This window comes from Oryx dammah, unplaced genomic scaffold (genome assembly GCF_014754425.2).
Source record: "Oryx dammah isolate SB20612 unplaced genomic scaffold, SCBI_Odam_1.1 HiC_scaffold_5, whole genome shotgun sequence".
Lineage (NCBI taxonomy): Eukaryota > Metazoa > Chordata > Mammalia > Artiodactyla > Bovidae > Oryx > Oryx dammah.
Window position 1 is genome coordinate 80,636,731 of NW_024070189.1, and position 17,857 is coordinate 80,654,587.

Here is a 17,857-nt window from a genome sequence, read left to right on the forward strand (position 1 = left end):
AATTATCATTCCATACCACAGAAACCTGAAATCTGTAGTGATACTACATTTCATGTTTAGAGTAAATACCCAATAAAGATACATATATGCACTGAATTAAATCCACTATTTGGCTGTTAAACTTGGGTATCATATAAGAAAAGTTAATATCTCTGTACTATATCTTAACACACTGGACCTTCATAGAGATTAAGGAACTGTTCTTTGAAAATAAATATTATTATCAGCCAGCTAAAAATAACATGAGACAGACAAGAAGCCATTATATATATATAAAAAAAAAACCTTTTTAATTCTGATTGCCAAATTATTTAAGGCAGGTATAAAAAAGGAAAGCATTCAATATACATTTTACATAAAATAAACTAGATTACAGCATAAAACAAGTAACCAGGCAATGGCGTTAAAGTCTCTCTCTTCTAAAACTGGATAATTGTAAACATTAAAAAAAAAAAACAAAAACAAAAAAACTGCAGGACTATTCAAGTAATAGAACAATCACAGATGTCTCTGGTATGCAGGCTATTGGGTTATTTGCCATTCAAGATTATCAAAAATGACACCTCATTATTCACAGATGCTCATTATTTCCCCACTTTAATCTTTACATTATATACAACACAGTTTTTGTGGTACTGGCAACCCCATGCCTTCCAAAAGTATTTTTTCCACAATACACAAGTACAAACAGTGACTATAGGAACATTTTACACTGATGCATCTTAACAGGAGCCACCATATAGACATCTAAATTGTACCAAAGTGTCATCATCACAGTTAGCCTTTCTGAGGGGTTTATAGGAATTACATGAAAGATATGCAAGGTTCAGGCACACTGATACATAACATTATTTATTTACAATTGAAAAGCAAAAACAAAAAAAAAGAAAGTAAGCAGCCTTCTGAGGCTAACACTTTCCAACTCGACAAATACATTTTTTATCTCCTTTACTGAGTGGTTTGCGACTCGGCAGCAGACCCTGTGTGTGCGAGCCTGGTTACTGATACAAAAAGTAAAGAATATATATATATATATGTATATATACATATATGTATACGTATATATATATAAAACAGAAGTTTAATTACAGCAACATTTGTTACTCTGTGATAAAATCTGTAATTTACAAAAATGAAATGACTGGTTTTTGCCTGCCATTAAGGCATTTCAAATTAACACCATGGAACTGATGTCTGTATAAAGCGCTTCCCCATGTGATCCAGTCACATGACAACATACATTTCCAATCTTGTTATTCTCTGCAAAAGAAAAGAAAACTTTAGTTCCATCCACATTTGACACTGAAAATAAGAAAACTCTAAGACCAACAGACATTTTAATCCTGTTCAATTCAAGGAATTCAATCCCAGAGAAAGTGAATGAACACAAGGGTAATGATATACAACATGAAAAATAAATTATTTTCCTTTTTAAAACAACTTGAGCAGTAACTGAAAATATCAAAGAACAAACATTGCTTTAGCACTAGGAGAGTAAATTCCTTCAGTTGCAACTTCATTTTTAAACAAAATAAAACAAAGGGAGTTTTAACAAAGCATTGAAGACAACTTAAGAAAGTTTCAACTGTTTAAGAAACAGATCAGTTAATTACTAATGTACATTACAGCTATAAAAATGAGGTTCATGGTATAGAAGCTGCATCTGAAACATGGTGACGTAATAAGTACATTCACTACAACAGTATGAAACCCTTAGGAGCTAAGTTTTTGGTCTAAAAAAGCCTACACTTGTTTCCTCCCACCCATTACGATGTATCTATCTAGAAAACTGATTCAAAATATGATGCTATTACCTTCTTTGTGCAGGAAACATTCCTGATGCAGATGCCTGTGCAGCCACCTGCTGAGAGGCAACGAGGGCAGCAGAGGTCAAGCCTAATGGGGGAAAAATGCAGGGTTCTGTGATTTTCAGAAAGGTTCAGAGTAGATGCAGGTCCAATGGTGAAAGGTTGCAGACCAGTGAGTAGCAATCTCACACACACCCACACACACACACACACACACGAAATGTTTCATGTAGCAAGGACAGACTACAAACTGCTTGGTCTAACCAGAATCCATCTCTTCATTGAATACTCTGTGGTTTTCTTAATAGCTATTCAAAGAGAATACAGCATTCCATCTCTCTGGCTCTGCATGGTGCTAAATGGTTTGCACGCATTTCTGAATAGGAAGCCCAGGAGAAATAATAGGTACCAGGTAACAACAGGAATCAAAAGTCACAGTGAATTACAGGAGCGACACGCTATTTGCTTAGAATACAATACTTTCATAATAACTTTTATCACTTTAACGTTTTCCCCAGTGACTGAACACAATGCATCCCATAAGGTACATGGAATCACTGAATTGAACTTAGAAACAGTCTTAACTTCCACCCTGCAAGAGCAGAGGAGCAGTAAGAGAATATAATAGATCCAAATGGCATGAAGTTGCCTAACAGGAAATTCTTTTAAATTCTATAGAAAACAATCATGGAAAAAAGGTAGGGGAAATAAAGTAAACCCTGAGGAAATGACTCCTTCTATGTTCTCTACGGTTTCTTTAACACCACTATTTGACACCAAGTAACATGGAATGAATAAATTAAAATGACCCTTTCACATTTGGACAGCACTTCCTACTTTTGGAAATACCTTCAAACGTATTATCTCTTTTTCAGGCAGCAGAATAAGAAGGAACCTGGCTAGCAGATACTTGTCCACAGTTCAATCTGTATCCTTCCAAAATTCCTACATGGAAGCCTTAACCCCCAAAGTGACTGTATTTGGACCTATACGGGAAGTAATTAAGGTTAAATGAGGTCCTAGGGGTAAGGCCCTGATCTTGTAGGATTAGTGTCCTTAAAGAAGAGATAGTAACTCTCTTCCCCGTACCTCCTGGTCCCCCAAGAAGTCACAGGAACACAGAAGCAAGATGGTGACCATCTACAAGCCCAGAGGAGAGCTCTCTCACCAGAAATCAACCATGCTGGCACCCTGGTATCAGACTATCAGCCTCCAGAACTATGAGGAAATACATTTCTGTTGTTTAAAGCCATAGAGCCTATGGTATTTTGTTACTGCAGTCAAAGCTAAGACAGCACGGTCCTAGCAAGTCCTCTACTGGTAAACATACTGCCACTCTCTGCCCAGGCCATGAGCTGACAAAGCTAGGACCACAAACTGTCCGTGGTTCCTCATGTCAGTTTCTCCTCTTTACTACAAGTTTCAGTAGCAAAGGGCTGGAAGTCTCAGAATTAGGTTATAAAAGCGTTGACCCTGACCACACGACTCCCATTACTTCCTTGGGAAAAGGAGCAACTTGGAGGCTTGAAGAGATCAAGGGAAGTCATTTCCCCAAAGCCTCCCACCATCCCTCCTCCCTGTCTTCCACAGTTTTCCTGAAGCAGCTATCTGATCTTCTGATTGTTATATTCAGTGCCCCAGACACTGCCTACCACCAATAACATCAATAAGCAACAATTGTTAAGTGGGAGCCACTTCACGTCTCATCAGAACACACAGATGTGGGAATAGCCTTAGCTGTGTCCCAAGGCTATACCAGGAAAGAAGTGTTAAAATCCCACCCCAGAGCTAATTAACTCAAAGCTCAACCTTTTTATTTGAAGACAAGAAAGGCAGTTTTGGCAACTGTTTTTCAAAGCAGGATGAACAAAGGCACAAGGAGAATGGAGCTGCTGACCTTGGAAAGGGTCATACTGCCCAGGGATGAGTGGGTACCCCATGCCCACGTGGGTGTGGTGGTGAGTATGCAGGTGCCGCTGGCCAAAGGGGGAGTGGCGGTCCCTCTCCCTCTCGGCTTCCCGCTCCCGCTCAGCTGAGGCCTTTTCCACAGGCTGCAAAAGAAAAGACAGACATTCCCCTTAATCCTTTGAGCAACAATTTGGAGGGGTGTAGTAAACCTCCCTGGCCCCTTCAGCAGTGGGTGCTTCTAATATTAAAAAAGTAAATACACAGACTCTTAGAAATTCTTTACTAATGGTAAATCATTTCAAAAGACGTGCATTTCAATTGGAATTAAGCCAACACTATAGTCCTGCTCTGCGCCAAAGCAACATCAATGTTTTCCTCAAATGACTGAAATAAGAGGACCTCTCTATTCCCATTCATAATTGCAGGGTTAGAATTGACCCAATTTCTTCCTAAAAACAAGTTTCACGTAGGGATTAAGGAGAAGGTGTTGCAGAGACCTCTTTAAGGTCAAGTTTTCTGATGACTCTTCTATTTTAACTACATTTTGTGAGGAGAATTTATCTCACAATTCTAAACCTATCTTTATATTGGGCTCCATTGGGAACACACATCCTAATATTATATATCACATCAGTATCAAGCACATGAAACCATTGCCCTGTCCCTCTGGAAGAATTCCAAAATCTTTCCATCTTTGAACACTCAGAGAAGCTCCAGTCCTCTAAAATCATAATTTGACTGAGGATCCTGTGTTTCTGAGACATTTTTTACCCATTTGAACTTAATCAGCCTTTCACTAAAGCTCTTTTTCTTACTTGAAAAAAAAAAACAAAACGTTATACTAGAAGGAGCGCTCACAGTTAAAGATGCATAAATCATTTTTTTTTAAGCTTCTTTAGAGTTTCAGGTAGACACACTCAGATACACATCACAAAGCCTATATTTAATCTTTCCAACCTTCTTTTTTCTAGACCAGAACTACCACATCCTTCCTATTTTCTCTCTTCCCAATAGTCTCTGGGACTTTCTTTGCAGGGGGTGGGGAAGCAGAGCCATCTTTCACAAAGATATATGTCTGAATCACCTCAGCAGAGTTACAGGGATGTGTGGAGGAGTCAATGTTGAAGCAGAATGGATGCAGTGACTCTAGCCAAGTGACTTTAGCCAAGTGACTCAGCAGCACACGAGTGCATCAGAAGTATTTTGCACTGAAGGTTCGTTCCTATGAATTTCAATGTCTGGCTGACTAGCATCCTCCTGGGTAAGCAAGGTAACAGATTTTCCAACAGAAGAGGCTGCTACTACCATACATGCTTTAACATTTTTTCCCCTCGTGTGTGAAAGCATCTTATTTTGAACATGCCATTCTTTCCTTATTAGAAAACAACACAAAACAAAACAGCGTTCTTAAATCACAGCTGGGTTCCAAAGCCATTTATATTTCAAGACCGTTCTCTTGCTTGTCCCCTTTCCCCCTAAAGCACAGTGCTTTTAAGTAAGTGACAACAAAAGGGAGCTTACGGCAGGAGACTTGCTGCGGTACTGGTTGGCATGCTGCTGGAGCAAATCCAGTGCTTTCGATTCAGTGGCTGCTTTCGTGTTGATGCTAGGGCTGGTATTGACTTTCTCTGCCTCTTCTCTCCCTGACATCTTCCCATAAACAGGATAATGAAATCCTGGAGAGAGATAGGCCCCTGCAGACACACAACAAATGCCACATCAAGTTACGAACGACATCTTTAAACAAAAACAACAAACCATTTGGGTTACATGAATTTGGGATAAGAGTCGGAGATCTTAAAAATAGGGAATATTCCATTAAGAATGGGCTATATCATCTTTAAACTGTATCGAGGTTCTCCGATTCTCTTCTCCCAGTTAACCCATCCTGATGATCAGAGGTTCTAAAAGAGAACGAGCTTACAGCCATTTCATCTGTTTATGTGCGCAATTAAGACAAAAGAACAGTAACTGTAATGATTATGACAGTAAGTGTTCAGAATGTATTCCTAGGCAATAAACTATCTGTCAGTCTCATAGCTTACAACAGACCATCAGATCCTACGGAAACTACAGCTAGTTTGACATTTTATCTAAAAAAAAATCTGCCATTAATTCCGTTTCACCTTAGGGACATCTTTAAATAGCATTAAAAACAAGCCAAACAATGTCACTCTTGAAGCCTCTAATTTATCCAGAGTTTACAACAGCTAGTACTTGAACAAAGCCTCTTCCCTCCAATACAGTGAGAACCCATGACACGTACCAGGGTAACTGTGCATTAGGACGGGAGAAACGGCCCGGTATGCAGGGTGGCTGGGGTCGTACATCTGCGGGTAAGGATAAGCATGCAGGTACTGTATGTAGGACTGATGCTGACTCATGGGCGAGGAGACAGCCACTCTGGTTCCCCGAGAGTCCTTCCAGTTCACGGGAGTCTTCCGATCATCATTTTTCAGTTTGCCCTCATCCAAGGACTGAGAATCAGGACGTTTGGCCTCTTTGGGCTCCTCTTTGATGCTTGTTAACGATACAGGAAGGCTGGACACACCACTCTCTTTGTTGGGGGTTTTTCTGGGACTATCCTCTTTTAATTTCTTTTCTCTATCAAGTTCTTCTGACTTTTGCGGATCCAGGTATTTGGGTTGGTATACATAATGATGCCATGTCCTTGTATCTGGATCCTGGTTTTGGGAAAAAGACTTATTAAAATTAAATTAACATTTTTAAGAAAAATTCATTCATCGCCATGACAGCACTATTACTATTACTTCTAATACTAAGGTAATATTTATTTATATGCTTACCCTGTGAGCTATACTGCCTCCTCTTACAAAGGAATGATGTCTAAGGCTGGCATGATTAATAATCTCTTTTACAGAAAACAAAAACAAAGCTCTTAAAGCTCAAGTAATATCAGGGTCAGAATGCTGCTCAGTTTGTGGAGCTGGGCTTCAAAACTAAGCTTGGCTGGAATTCAGACCTGGGGTGTTAATGTCAATTCTTAACATTAAATAACACCCTCAGACATACTCAACCTAACTCTTGTTTTTCCCTTACTATCTTGCATAGGTAAAAAGAATATAAAAAACTCAAGCTGATATTATAATAAGTTTTACCTACTGTTTAAGTTTTAATATAGCTTAAGTAATTATATCAATTAACATCATTTAGAGGGGAAAACTCTTGGTTTCCTAATACACTTTTTCCATCTACTGCAGCCAAGGCTGAATATAAACCAGATCGTTTCATTAAACAAAACAAAATTAAAAATTAACACCACACATTATGGCTTTACTACTAGGAAACAAAGGCATCCATAACACACACCCCACCCCCCTGCAATTGTACAGTGCTAATGCAGCCCTGTGATGTCACAGCCTGATTCGACTCCAGAAGTGGAGAAACTGAGGGTCTTTAAAATAGTCTTTGTGGCTCCCCTGCAACCCATCCCATTCATGCTACAAACCCACTGGGTGCTTAGGGTTAAGGCCCAATTTGGGGGCAGAAATAAGCATGAAGAAAGGATTCTGTTGCTCTGATTCACCGGGGACCTCTATATGCCCCTCTAAGTGAGGGCTGGGGTGCTGGGAAATACTAGAATTAATACTTCTGAGACTACAGTTGAGACAGGACGTCTGAATCGTGACAGAAAATGCTAGCACACGTGTGGTTTCACGGTGACCGATTTTCAGGTGTCGGCACATTTAACCTCAGGCTGGCCGACCGCGGGGCTCTGGGACCATCCCCTTATCTCTCCTCACAAGTGAGAGGCACTGATCCCTGCTTTGAGGCCCTTCATGTAGCGCATAAAACAGAAGTCTAGATGCCTCAAGACACTCCAAGTTTCATTAAAAAGCTAAGTAGGAAATGTGAATTTAAGGACCCTGTCTTAAATATCCCCAGAAGATGCCAAAATAAATTTGGAAATGTAAAAGAACAAATTATTTGAGTTCTCAGACTCAGAATCTTGGAGTTAGAAGGGACCTCAGCCACCACAGGATAGAATTCCCTCACTCTGGACTCAGTAAGACAATAAGGGACATCAGAATCAGTTAAGGCAGGGAACAAGAATCTGCAAAGCACATGGCCAAGATTCTTTTTACTACACCATGTGACTAGGAAATAGTGATCAATGTACATTTCAGAGGTACACAAGAAATCCTGAGAGAGTCACTTAAAACACTTTTCAAGAGAAGAGAAATCCAGCCTAAGGAACCCTTGGTTGATTTCCTGTGAAGAATTCTAACCAGATCAAGACCAGCCATGTACAAATCTCAGGCTGCTCTCTCCCTGTGGGGGCCACGCTCCCCAATCTTACTTGTTTAAATCTCGAGGTTGGGTCTACACCTGTCTGCTTCATAGAGTCCATGACAGATTTCATTTCTACAGCCTCCTTAATAAGCTGGTGGTTTTCCATCTGCTTAGCTTTGAAGCTGTCGGCCTGAAGCTGCTGCTGGTGACTGGAGAGAAGCTGCGATTTACCTGTCTCCTCAGTTTTATTAGGCACTGACGGCCCTAGTTTAGAATGGTTTTTGTTAGGCTCCGGAGTAGAGGGAGCTTTTGAGACTGTGGCCGATGGCATGTTTTTCTGTTTACTGTCCTCCTTGCTCAGCTCTTTCAAAGGGAGCTCGTTTTTCCTTTCACAGTCTCCTCTCCCAGTTTGGGCCATTTTCTGCTCTGCCAGCCTCTGGTCCTCATAGTACTTCTCATACTGCTGTCTATAGGCAGGGCTGGTGGCCATCAGAGACTTCTGGTCCATATAGAGCCCGTAGGCATACTGGCCGTAATACAGTGACTGAGCCAGGGCCGGGTGTCTCTGGGTGATCACCGACTGGTGCTGAGGCTGTAAGGATGCAGGATTATGGTCCACTTTCTTAGCCTCGAGCTGCTCTGCCTTGTCTTTCTTATCTGCCTCTTCCTCAGACTCCTTCTTGATCTTCATCCCCTGTGTGCTCCCGCCATTCCCAGCTACAGGGGCGCCCACTTGCCCAGGATGCATGTAACTGGGAGAATAATAAGGATCGTAGCCATGGTAATAGGGAGAGTGGGACTCTTTCATTTGAGATGATTGAGCTGTTGTTAAAGAATGTCCTTTCGCAGCGCCGTCCTTACTAGAGAGTATATCTGATGGGGAACTGGTCTTCGACCTCACGCCCTCTGACCTGCTGTCAGAACCACCGTCATCAGCAGCATCGGAGATGTCTGAGTAGGCAGGGCTGCTAGTCTTGGCCGCAGAACTCTCGGCTCCGTTCTGGGTCAGCACGTGCAGCGGGGCCATGGGCGCCTGTCCGTTCACCAAAGTGCTGCACTCCATCCTTGAGGCACTCCCGATGGAAGGGCTGGGAGCGTTGTCTGTAAAAGTGTAAACCTTATCAGCCTCGGCTTTGATACTAGCCATCCGACTCTCTTGAGACTCGGACAGTCCATTTGCCAGCCCTTCATTCTTGCTGAGATGGTCCTTTAAAAAATGTCCAGATAAATCTTTCCCAGTCCCCTTGGCATCCTCGAGTTTGCCCAGCTTTGCATCCATTTTCGGGCTCCCCGTCTCTTTCCCTTCTTTGTCCTTCAACTTTCGTTTCTCCTTTTTCTTTTTGTCCTTGAGTGACACGAGGGCTGGGTTCACGGTGATGGGCTCCCCCATAATTGTGGGCTTTGGCTGAATGGGTTTTAACGGAGGACTCTTTGGTGTGGCCTGAACAACTGTGGTCAGTCCAGGTATGGTCCCCGTAGTGGTGCTTGGAAAGGCTGCAGTGGGAATAGCGATTAGCTGCGGGGGTGTGGGAGTCGGGGCAGGGGCAATGGGCCGGGCAGTTTTAAGTTTAGAGAGGTTTTTGTCCATTTTGCAATTGGCTTTTTTGCCCTTTTCTTTCTCTCCCAAAGTTTTCTTGTCAATTAATCCTTCTGCTTCCAGTTTGGGCATTTCCACAGTCAAACTGCCGTCCACTGCTGAGCAGCTGTCTAAGGTGGCTGTCATGTTGGAGATGACTGGAAGATTATTGAGGTCATTGTTAAGACCCTTCTTTTTGCCAGAATTCTTCCCAGCCTTCGCTCCAATAACAGAACCTGGGCCGTTGCTCAGGAGCTCTCTCTTTCCCTTGGGGGTGCCGGGGGGGTTCCCTGAGCCAGGGGACACTGGCGCCTTCACCTGCTCATAAGTTGACACACTTGTGCTTGGCTCGCTGCATTCCAGCGCCACATTGCTCAAGGCCTCCTCACAGTCTGAGATCTTGTCCTCACTATCTGGTTCGAACTCCAGCTTGTTCTCTGGGTCTAAGTGGGCATGAGCCTGGTGGTACCTGAGGCCGTTGATGTGCTTGTACTTTTTGTTGCAGTTTGGGTGGGGACAATCAATCAACACAGGAGAAGAACAGCCCTGGTCCAAAAAAGTCGTCTCTGGTTTCCCTTGAGGGGTGGTGGGAGTGCTTCTGGAATTTGTGCGGACACGCTTCCCGGGCTTACTGTCCTCAGAGCTGGAGTTCAGGTCTAGCTCCATCGGAGGCTTGTTTTTCCTTTTGTTGGTGGAAGAGGGGCTGGCTTTGATGTCCTCAGCAGCACAATTCGGGGGTGTCCTCCGCCCGCTGGCGTTGAGGCTGCCCCGCCTCCCCTTCCCATTGGCACCCCCTCTGTTCTTGTTCTGCAGCCCTCTGGACTCTATGAAGCTGGCCTCCGAGCCCGGGGCAGCCGCGGTAGACCTTGCTCTTTTCCCTCGGCCTCGGCCCCCTCTCATCTCCAGGTCGCTGGTTGGTGACTCGCAGAACCTAGGGAGGCAAGTAACAGCCGTCAAAACGAGCGTTTCCAAAGGAGCCAGGTGAAATCACAAAGCACGCAGTGTAGTAAAGAGCAGTCAACACCCCAGCAGCTTGAGGGCTGGGCCCAGATGAGGAAAAGACACCCAGTTCTTCCACTGGCAATTTCAATACCTACGACAGATCAGGCTACCAATGGCTTATGGTCTTCCTCAGGAAACCAGCTCAGGTAGCTAAGTTTCCAATGCAGTTCAAATTCCCATATTGACAAAAAAAGAAAACAAAGGAAATAAAGGAGGGGCAGGAAATAGCGATCACCCAAAAAACAAGCAATGTGGCATCTGCATTTTATTGTGTTCAATCCTGAATTGCTCATTGCTCTTTTGCTTGGTTTCAATTACAAACTGACTTTCAAGTATTATTAATCTCTCTCTGTAGTGTCCTTGCAAAGAGAAGGAGAGGGGAAGGAGAGGAAAGAGGAGAGAAAGACAGAGGCTGAAATCAAAGGCCCCGTGCCTACCTGGGAGGGGCCCAGTCGTGCTTGGTGCAGTCCAGTAAGGTCCCTACGTAAGTCTTGTTCCTCCACGTGACATTGACCACTAGGACACCTGCAGGAGTGGGGGATGAAGAAGGACCAAGGTTAGCACAAATTACCCTATTTCCAGTTCATTTATTATCACTATTCTTTTTACCAGCAAAGCTCTATTCTCATTTGCTTTCAAAAGCTGTGGTTTGCATCCTTCCTCTTTCTGGTTTCAGTGACCTCAAGCAAAAACCCACAGGAAATCATGTGTGTGTGTGTGTGTGTGTGTGTGTGTGTGTGTGTGTGCATGAGCATACTTGTGTGGTACAACAGGGTAAGGCTGTGTGTGAGAGGGTAATCAAGATACTGCTGACAGAAGGAAATGGTTTTTGCCATGTCCTGCTGTAAAACAGCAACACTCACCTCTTAATTTTTCTATTATTACACATAATTGCTTTCGTTTGGCAAGCAGCCAACAAAAACTAAGCGCCAGTTACCAGTGCTTGAAACAGAAAGTGACTGAAAGGAGTCGGTTTTGTTTCCAATTCAATAATATAAAATAATGGTGATTTTTATTTAGGGAAAAAAACGATGTGCATGCAAGAGGGAGCTTGGAGTTCAGATAGGAGACAATCAGCTAGGATTTATTTTTCCCAATCCTCTCCTCTCTGGCTTTGTGAGACAAGAATTAGCCTTAGTATGGTATCTATTTCACTGTTTGGTCTTGTTTCATATTAAGGACTCCTAAAATAGCCCTCTTAAGAAAATATATGTACACAATAGGTTTGCTCTTGGGGTTATCTTTAGAATCAGCTTTAGTAAGCATTTGCCACAGAGGATAAGGAAAAAAAAAAAAAAAAAAACACAACCCTCAAAACCAACACACTTGTTTCCTGCAAGCCATTCTGCTTTTCCCAACTGCTTTGCAGACAGACAATTTAATTTAGCACTGCATCTGTGAATTACTAAACTTAAGTGCACTTAGTATACCAAATGTCAGAGGGAAACAAAATATAACATCCTCTTTATTTCTCCAGAGGACAAGTGCCTTAAAAAAATAAAAATAAAAAACAACTCATTTCTTTAAAAGCACACATTAAAAGGAGATAGATTTTGCTTAGATTTTGCTTTTGAGACATACATAAACTATTAGGGTAAAGAAATAAAGTAAGTGTGTCTTAGTTTCTATAAACCACCAGTCTCCCTTCTTCCTTGGAAACACCAAGAGATAATACTCAAAGTCTATTTCTAGCTGGTTTACACACTTGCTCACTGATATTTGAATTCTGCAGAGAACTTATATTGAACTCCTTTGTGGTAAGGGACACCTCACAAGGTAAGACTCATTTCCTTGGCAATGTCTTTAATAGCAGGTAAAATATTTGGATAGTTGGGACTCAAGTAGTGGGGAAGAAAGGATTTCTTTCAAAAGTCCCAAAAAGAGATTTAAAAATTGTTTCCCATATGGTCTGTGTTACTATTACTTAGGTGACAGCTGAATTTACTCACTATATCAATGGTGGTGGTGGTGGCGGGGGATTACATGAAGGAAAGTAAGCATTTCCTCAAATCATAGTTGATTCCATTCTAATTCCTTCACAGGAAAAAAAAAAAAACACTCAAGTCATTGAGTATAAAAATGCTTATTGAGATGAGAGTCAGTGGTAATTAGGCATTTGGTAAAAATGTGCACAAGACAGAAGAATTGGAGGAAAGGATTCTTTATGAGCACAACCCTTCAGGAAAAGGGAGGGGTGGAGACCAGGCAAAGGGGAAGACGGAGCTGCTTTTCTCATCATCTGCTCTCTGGGGCACTGTGTGTGGTGTCAAAGACCTTTGCAGCTGCTTAAAATTCTTTAGCATTCAGCTATATTTACAGTGCAGGAATATATCTGTATTGCCAGAAGGTTACTGCATTTTAGCTTTAGATGCAATAGGCTGAATCACTGCGTTCCTGAGTCCCTGATGTAGCACAAATGTATAATTAAAATTGCTTGAAAGGAAACATGAAAGAAACAACAAACCCTCCATTCTTACAGTAATAAAATTAAAAACAGGAAAAGTCTGCACAGACACTTAACATTTGTCTGCAGTGAAAGGCTTTTGTTATTGCTTTTCCCCTAAGGGTTTCGCGTTTCCAGCAAATGCTGGCCATGGATTGGCCGGCGCCTGCTGGGAACGCCAGTGTCTGATTGGCTGAGCCGAGGGCGGCCGCCCGGAGCAAAGGCTGGGGATAAAGAAGTATCGCCGGGGGAAGAGGCGGCGGCCCCGGCTGCCGCAGCGGTGGACCGTCCACGAGGCGGGGGCACGCTGCCCAAGCCGGGGTTCTCTTGGGGACAGAGGGCTGCCCAGCTGCGTAAATCAATGCGGGCTGGTCCGTGTGATGAAAGGCTACTGTCCACGTGACCGCGCTGAGTTTCCCACCACGACCCACACAAAGTTGCTCCATGAAGCACACCAGCCTGCACACCATCCTCAGCATCGAATTCCTGGTCTTGGAACAGGACAAAGGGAAACCTGGGAGCCGGAAAGGATGGACCCCAATATGCAGCAGTTAATCACTGAGTATGTGGGGTTATCGGGTGAAGCTATCACAGGCGAAACAACTCCACACTGCAAAAACTATTCCCATCTCCTGATACTGTTTCTAGACACCACACTTATCTAAGTACAAGTAACAATCACCATTATTAGCACTTGGTGGGAATAAAATTCTTTTTAAAAAATGTCCATTTTCAACCTAAAAGGGCCTCAATAAGGTAGGCTAATTTTCCTAGAATCCCCTCCATATTTTAAAAGATGCTCAAAATAAATGCTCTAATCCCGGGAAGATGTGAATAGTTTCTCTAATTAAATACGTGTGTTTGTTCTATTTTTCCCTTATATGCACAATCCACTTCACAATGTCATGGAATATTTATGTCAGCCTAGAATTCACGTGCAGAATACAGGCATGCACACGTTTATGCGGCCCAATCTGCTCTGTATGGGAATGAGGGCTTAAGGAACGCTTCTCATATAAACTACAAAGCGTACTGTTTCTTTGTCGGGAAGTCTATGTTCAGACAACATCCTATCGTGAGGGGCCAAGTACAAAGGTAGTGCGGAACTCTAAAAAAGCATATAAAGGACTTATCTTTTTGAAGTCACCACATCTTGAACACTTTCTAACCCATGGTGATAGAAAACAGACTATACTTTTGCGAAAATGAGTCCTTTTAAAAGTTCAAATTTTATAAATCTGAGTATGGTTATTTTTCTCGCATAAACTAAAATTAAATGGACATTTATTCCAAAAGAACGAATTTTACTGCACATTTATTCTTTCAAACATCCTGCCAATTGGTCAGGTGCTGGGGACACTGTTCAAGTCCTTTTCATCTTTGTCGTCTCAAGTATCCCACCAGACTGATCACCTTCCCTTCCTACCCACATCGGGCTTCCTGGGTGGCTCAGATGCAAACCATCTGCCTGCAGTGCAGGAGACCCGGGTTCAATCCCTGGGTTGGGAAGATCCCCTGGAGAAGGGAATGGCTACAACTCCAGTCTTGCCTGGAGAATCCCACAGACAGAGGAACCTGGTGGGCTACAGTCCATGGAGTCCCAAAGAGTTGGACCCAACTGAGCAGCTAACATTTTTACTTTTCACTTTTCCCACCCACAGACTGGGCATGGTTTTTCTCAAAATGCTAATAATGCCTGCCCTGTAATACTTTATATTTGAAAAATATCTTAAGATTACTACCAATGAAGAAAAAATAAAGCTAAAAAGAGCACCTGGTGGTTTGAGTGTGCTTCCCACATAGAGTTTTCTTCCTTGTATTAAGGGTATGTCTTAGATCCTAATGCACAATCTAAGCTGCCACCCCCACAAAGCATTACCACTACAAGACACTTTAATAAGAAGGTGATCTGCGTTCTATAACACGAGCCCCTTCCCTGCCTCTACAAGCCAAAAGAGCCCTGAGATCCCATAAGGATTCCACATTCACGGTGTTCTATTATCTCCTCTTGTCAATACTTAGCAGTTAAGTGATCCCAGAGAGATGGTCAGGCCCATTAAGCATTTATTGTACATCTACAGGGTATATACAACACTAGGAATCTATTTAGTGCTATGGAATCAGCCATAGGTTGCCATCCAGACTTTATACTTTTAAAAGTCTGCAAATAGAACATAAGCATACCTGCTATTCCAGAAGTGGAAGTACAGTTAGCATATTACCCATACTAGAAAGTAGGGCCCTTAACCCACCTTGTTCAACTAGACCCAGCATGAGACTTTCACAGTAACTGCCCTGCCTAAAGTTCCTGTTTAGAGGGAAGTCTTAGGCAACCAGGCTCCTAGACGAGTAATCCTAACCCTGGCCTCATCGGACTGCTCTAGGTAACTGAAGCAGAGATAAGTAAACAAGGACTTGCTTTGGGAACCTGAGCTAGTGATATGGAAAGTGAAGTTAATAATAAGAGTAGAAACCTACAGGTCACAAGGTACTGAAGGGTGAAAGGCCGATGGGTGGTACAAGGCCCTCATATTTGTGTGTCCCTTTTCCCTTGTGCTACAACTCTAAAGGAGCAGGGGGTAAGGGTTGGAGAAGCTCTCACTGCTATCTAGGGCTGTTCCATTATTTTTTAGTCATCTTGTTAGAAAGACGCTCCTGGTTCTGAACTAAAATCTGTCTTTGAAGACCTAGGTCCTGGCTGTGCCTTCTGATACCCTACAGACAGTGCCCTTGACAGCCTGTCACCCACGCAAGGACAGTGACCATGTCAACACTCCCTTCACCTCCTGTTGTCCTCTTTTGTCCCCCTCCAGCATAAACGAGTTTCTTCAATCTTTCTTGATACCACATTTTTAACTGCCCTGAGGGGGAAGAAAAACTTTAACGATGGACTCATCCAAATTCCCAAAGCAAGTTAAGGCTTCTAATAAATTAGAACCAGAGACTGGGCTTCCCAGGTAGGGCTAGTGGTAAAGAACCCATCTGCCAATGCAAGAGAAAAGAGACACAGGTTCGATCCTTACGTTGAGAAGATCCCCTGGAGGAGGGCATGGCAATCCACTCTAGGTGAATCCCATGGACAGAGGAGCCTGGCTACAGTTCACCGGGTCGCAAAGAGTCAGACACTACTGAGGTGACAACACACAGAGACCAAGTCTGACATTTGCTCGTCCATGAATTCTCTCCAGACACAAAGACCTCGTACACCGTTAAGAAATGGCTACTTCCTCCTGGGTCCCCACTACATTCCATCCAAATGCTCTCCCTGGTGGAGGCCCCCAGAATCCATGGTTTCCCTATGTGTCCTCAGCTAGCAGCTTTTTCAGCCTCCCTATGGGTTAGATAGAGCCCTGTCCCTCAGTTCTGTAAAAGGCAAAGGAACTCATAGGTGCCACTGCCAGGATTAGCCCAGAAGAATCTCCCACGCACATTCCTCTGATTTCTTCACTCCTGGCTGGCTGGGACAGAGACCATGGTGACTCTGAAGGTCACAAGAGGATGGTACAGTCTGCTTTAGCTAGGAGCCTATGACAAGGAGAACCCCTATCCAACAGGAACACTGAATTCAGTCCACACTAGATGAGCAGCAAATAAACTCTTACCGTTTGAATACTGCTGAGACTGTTTTAACGTAAACTACATGGTCCCTTTAACGACTTACTCCACTCATATATACAAGAGGCCTGTCTCTTCCAACCAGACTCCATTCCTTGAAAACAGGAGCAGTGTCCCGCACCTACCGTACCCGTGGGCACAGTGCCCAGCACATGGAGGGAGTCCATTCAACTCCCAGAGGCTACCAGATGATGACTGAAGAAAATCTAGATGTGAATGCCACCCAGTGTCTTCTTTTCACAATTACCATACTTTTTCAATAAGCATCGTCTCCCACTAGTTTAAAGATGATGGGCACGCTCTGTGAAGAGATTTTGCTCTGAAGATGTTATAAATATGGTTTATGAATTACTGTTTCTGCTATTTGTGAAGATGTCTCCTCAAGAACTGGGCAAATGCCTGATTTTCCAGTGGATCAGCCAAACTCTGTTTATATTACAATTTAAAGACTTCTTGCAGCATCTTTAAAGTGCCTCATCCCTGGGGCAGAAGTCTTTGCTAAGCAGTGCAAACGCCAAATTTGGTCACTGCCATCGTTTCTTGGCCCTCTTATTCAGACTGCCACATGTGGACAACCAGCGTGTGCACTTGTACAGGAAACAGCGTCACTGCAATAACACCAAAATGGAACCCATTTATGGCACCATCTTTGTAGGTTTATACATTTCTTTGCTTCTGTGTGTGTATGTATATGTGTGTGTGTGTGCATATGTTTTTTTCTCCCCTAGGAGGAAACATGAGTGACAATAAATATGTCACAATATGCAGTTTCCTAAATACAGAATAAAGTTCATATATTCAGGATATTACATTACTCTTTTTAGACAACGTGACTACTGTACAAGGTAACATTTATCACCTCTCCTCTGTACTGAATCCCCTCCCTCTCATATTTTGTTGTGCTGGCTTTATTGTGTCCAACACGGGTACTATTTAAAAAGCCAAGTCTTGTCTAGTACACTTATTCATTTTTCCTGCTTCAGAGCTTCCAGCCTTATAGATAGGTCTTCTTCAAAGGTCAAAGTGGAGTTTATCATTCTTGGAAAGAAAGAAAGATAGCAATAAGTCACGTCCAACACTTGTGATCCCATGTAGCCTGCCAGGCTCCTCTGTCCATGGGATTCTCCAGGCAAGAATACTGGAGTGGGTTGCCATTTCCTTCTTCAAGGGAACTTCACAACCCCAGGAATTGAACCCAGGTCTCCTGCACTGCAGGCAGATGCTTTACCAACTGAGCTACGCAGGAAAGCA

The 17,857-nt window shown here is 43.0% G+C and overlaps 1 protein-coding gene across 4 annotated transcripts in view; it reads right to left on the reverse strand.

The window, feature by feature from the left end:
- Window positions 1-262: 262 nt before the first annotated feature.
- The window catches only part of ZNF608 (zinc finger protein 608), a 107,969-nt gene continuing 90,374 nt past the window's right edge, over window positions 263-17,857 (reverse strand). For 2 of the 4 annotated variants that reach the window (XM_040241735.1, XM_040241737.1), the window contains 7 exons: window positions 10,986-11,073; window positions 8,038-10,477; window positions 5,983-6,400; window positions 5,238-5,410; window positions 3,706-3,859; window positions 1,815-1,896; window positions 270-1,260 (listed from right to left, as the gene is read on the reverse strand). In XM_040241735.1, coding sequence (XP_040097669.1) covers window positions 1,254-1,260; window positions 1,815-1,896; window positions 3,706-3,859; window positions 5,238-5,410; window positions 5,983-6,400; window positions 8,038-10,477; window positions 10,986-11,073 — 3,362 coding nt within the window. In that variant the 3' untranslated portion in view covers window positions 270-1,253. Of the gene's footprint in view, window positions 1,261-1,810; window positions 1,897-3,705; window positions 3,860-5,237; window positions 5,411-5,982; window positions 6,401-8,037; window positions 10,478-10,985; window positions 11,074-17,857 lie in introns of those variants that run through there. The other 2 variants (XM_040241734.1, XM_040241736.1) reach the window with 2 other exon arrangements.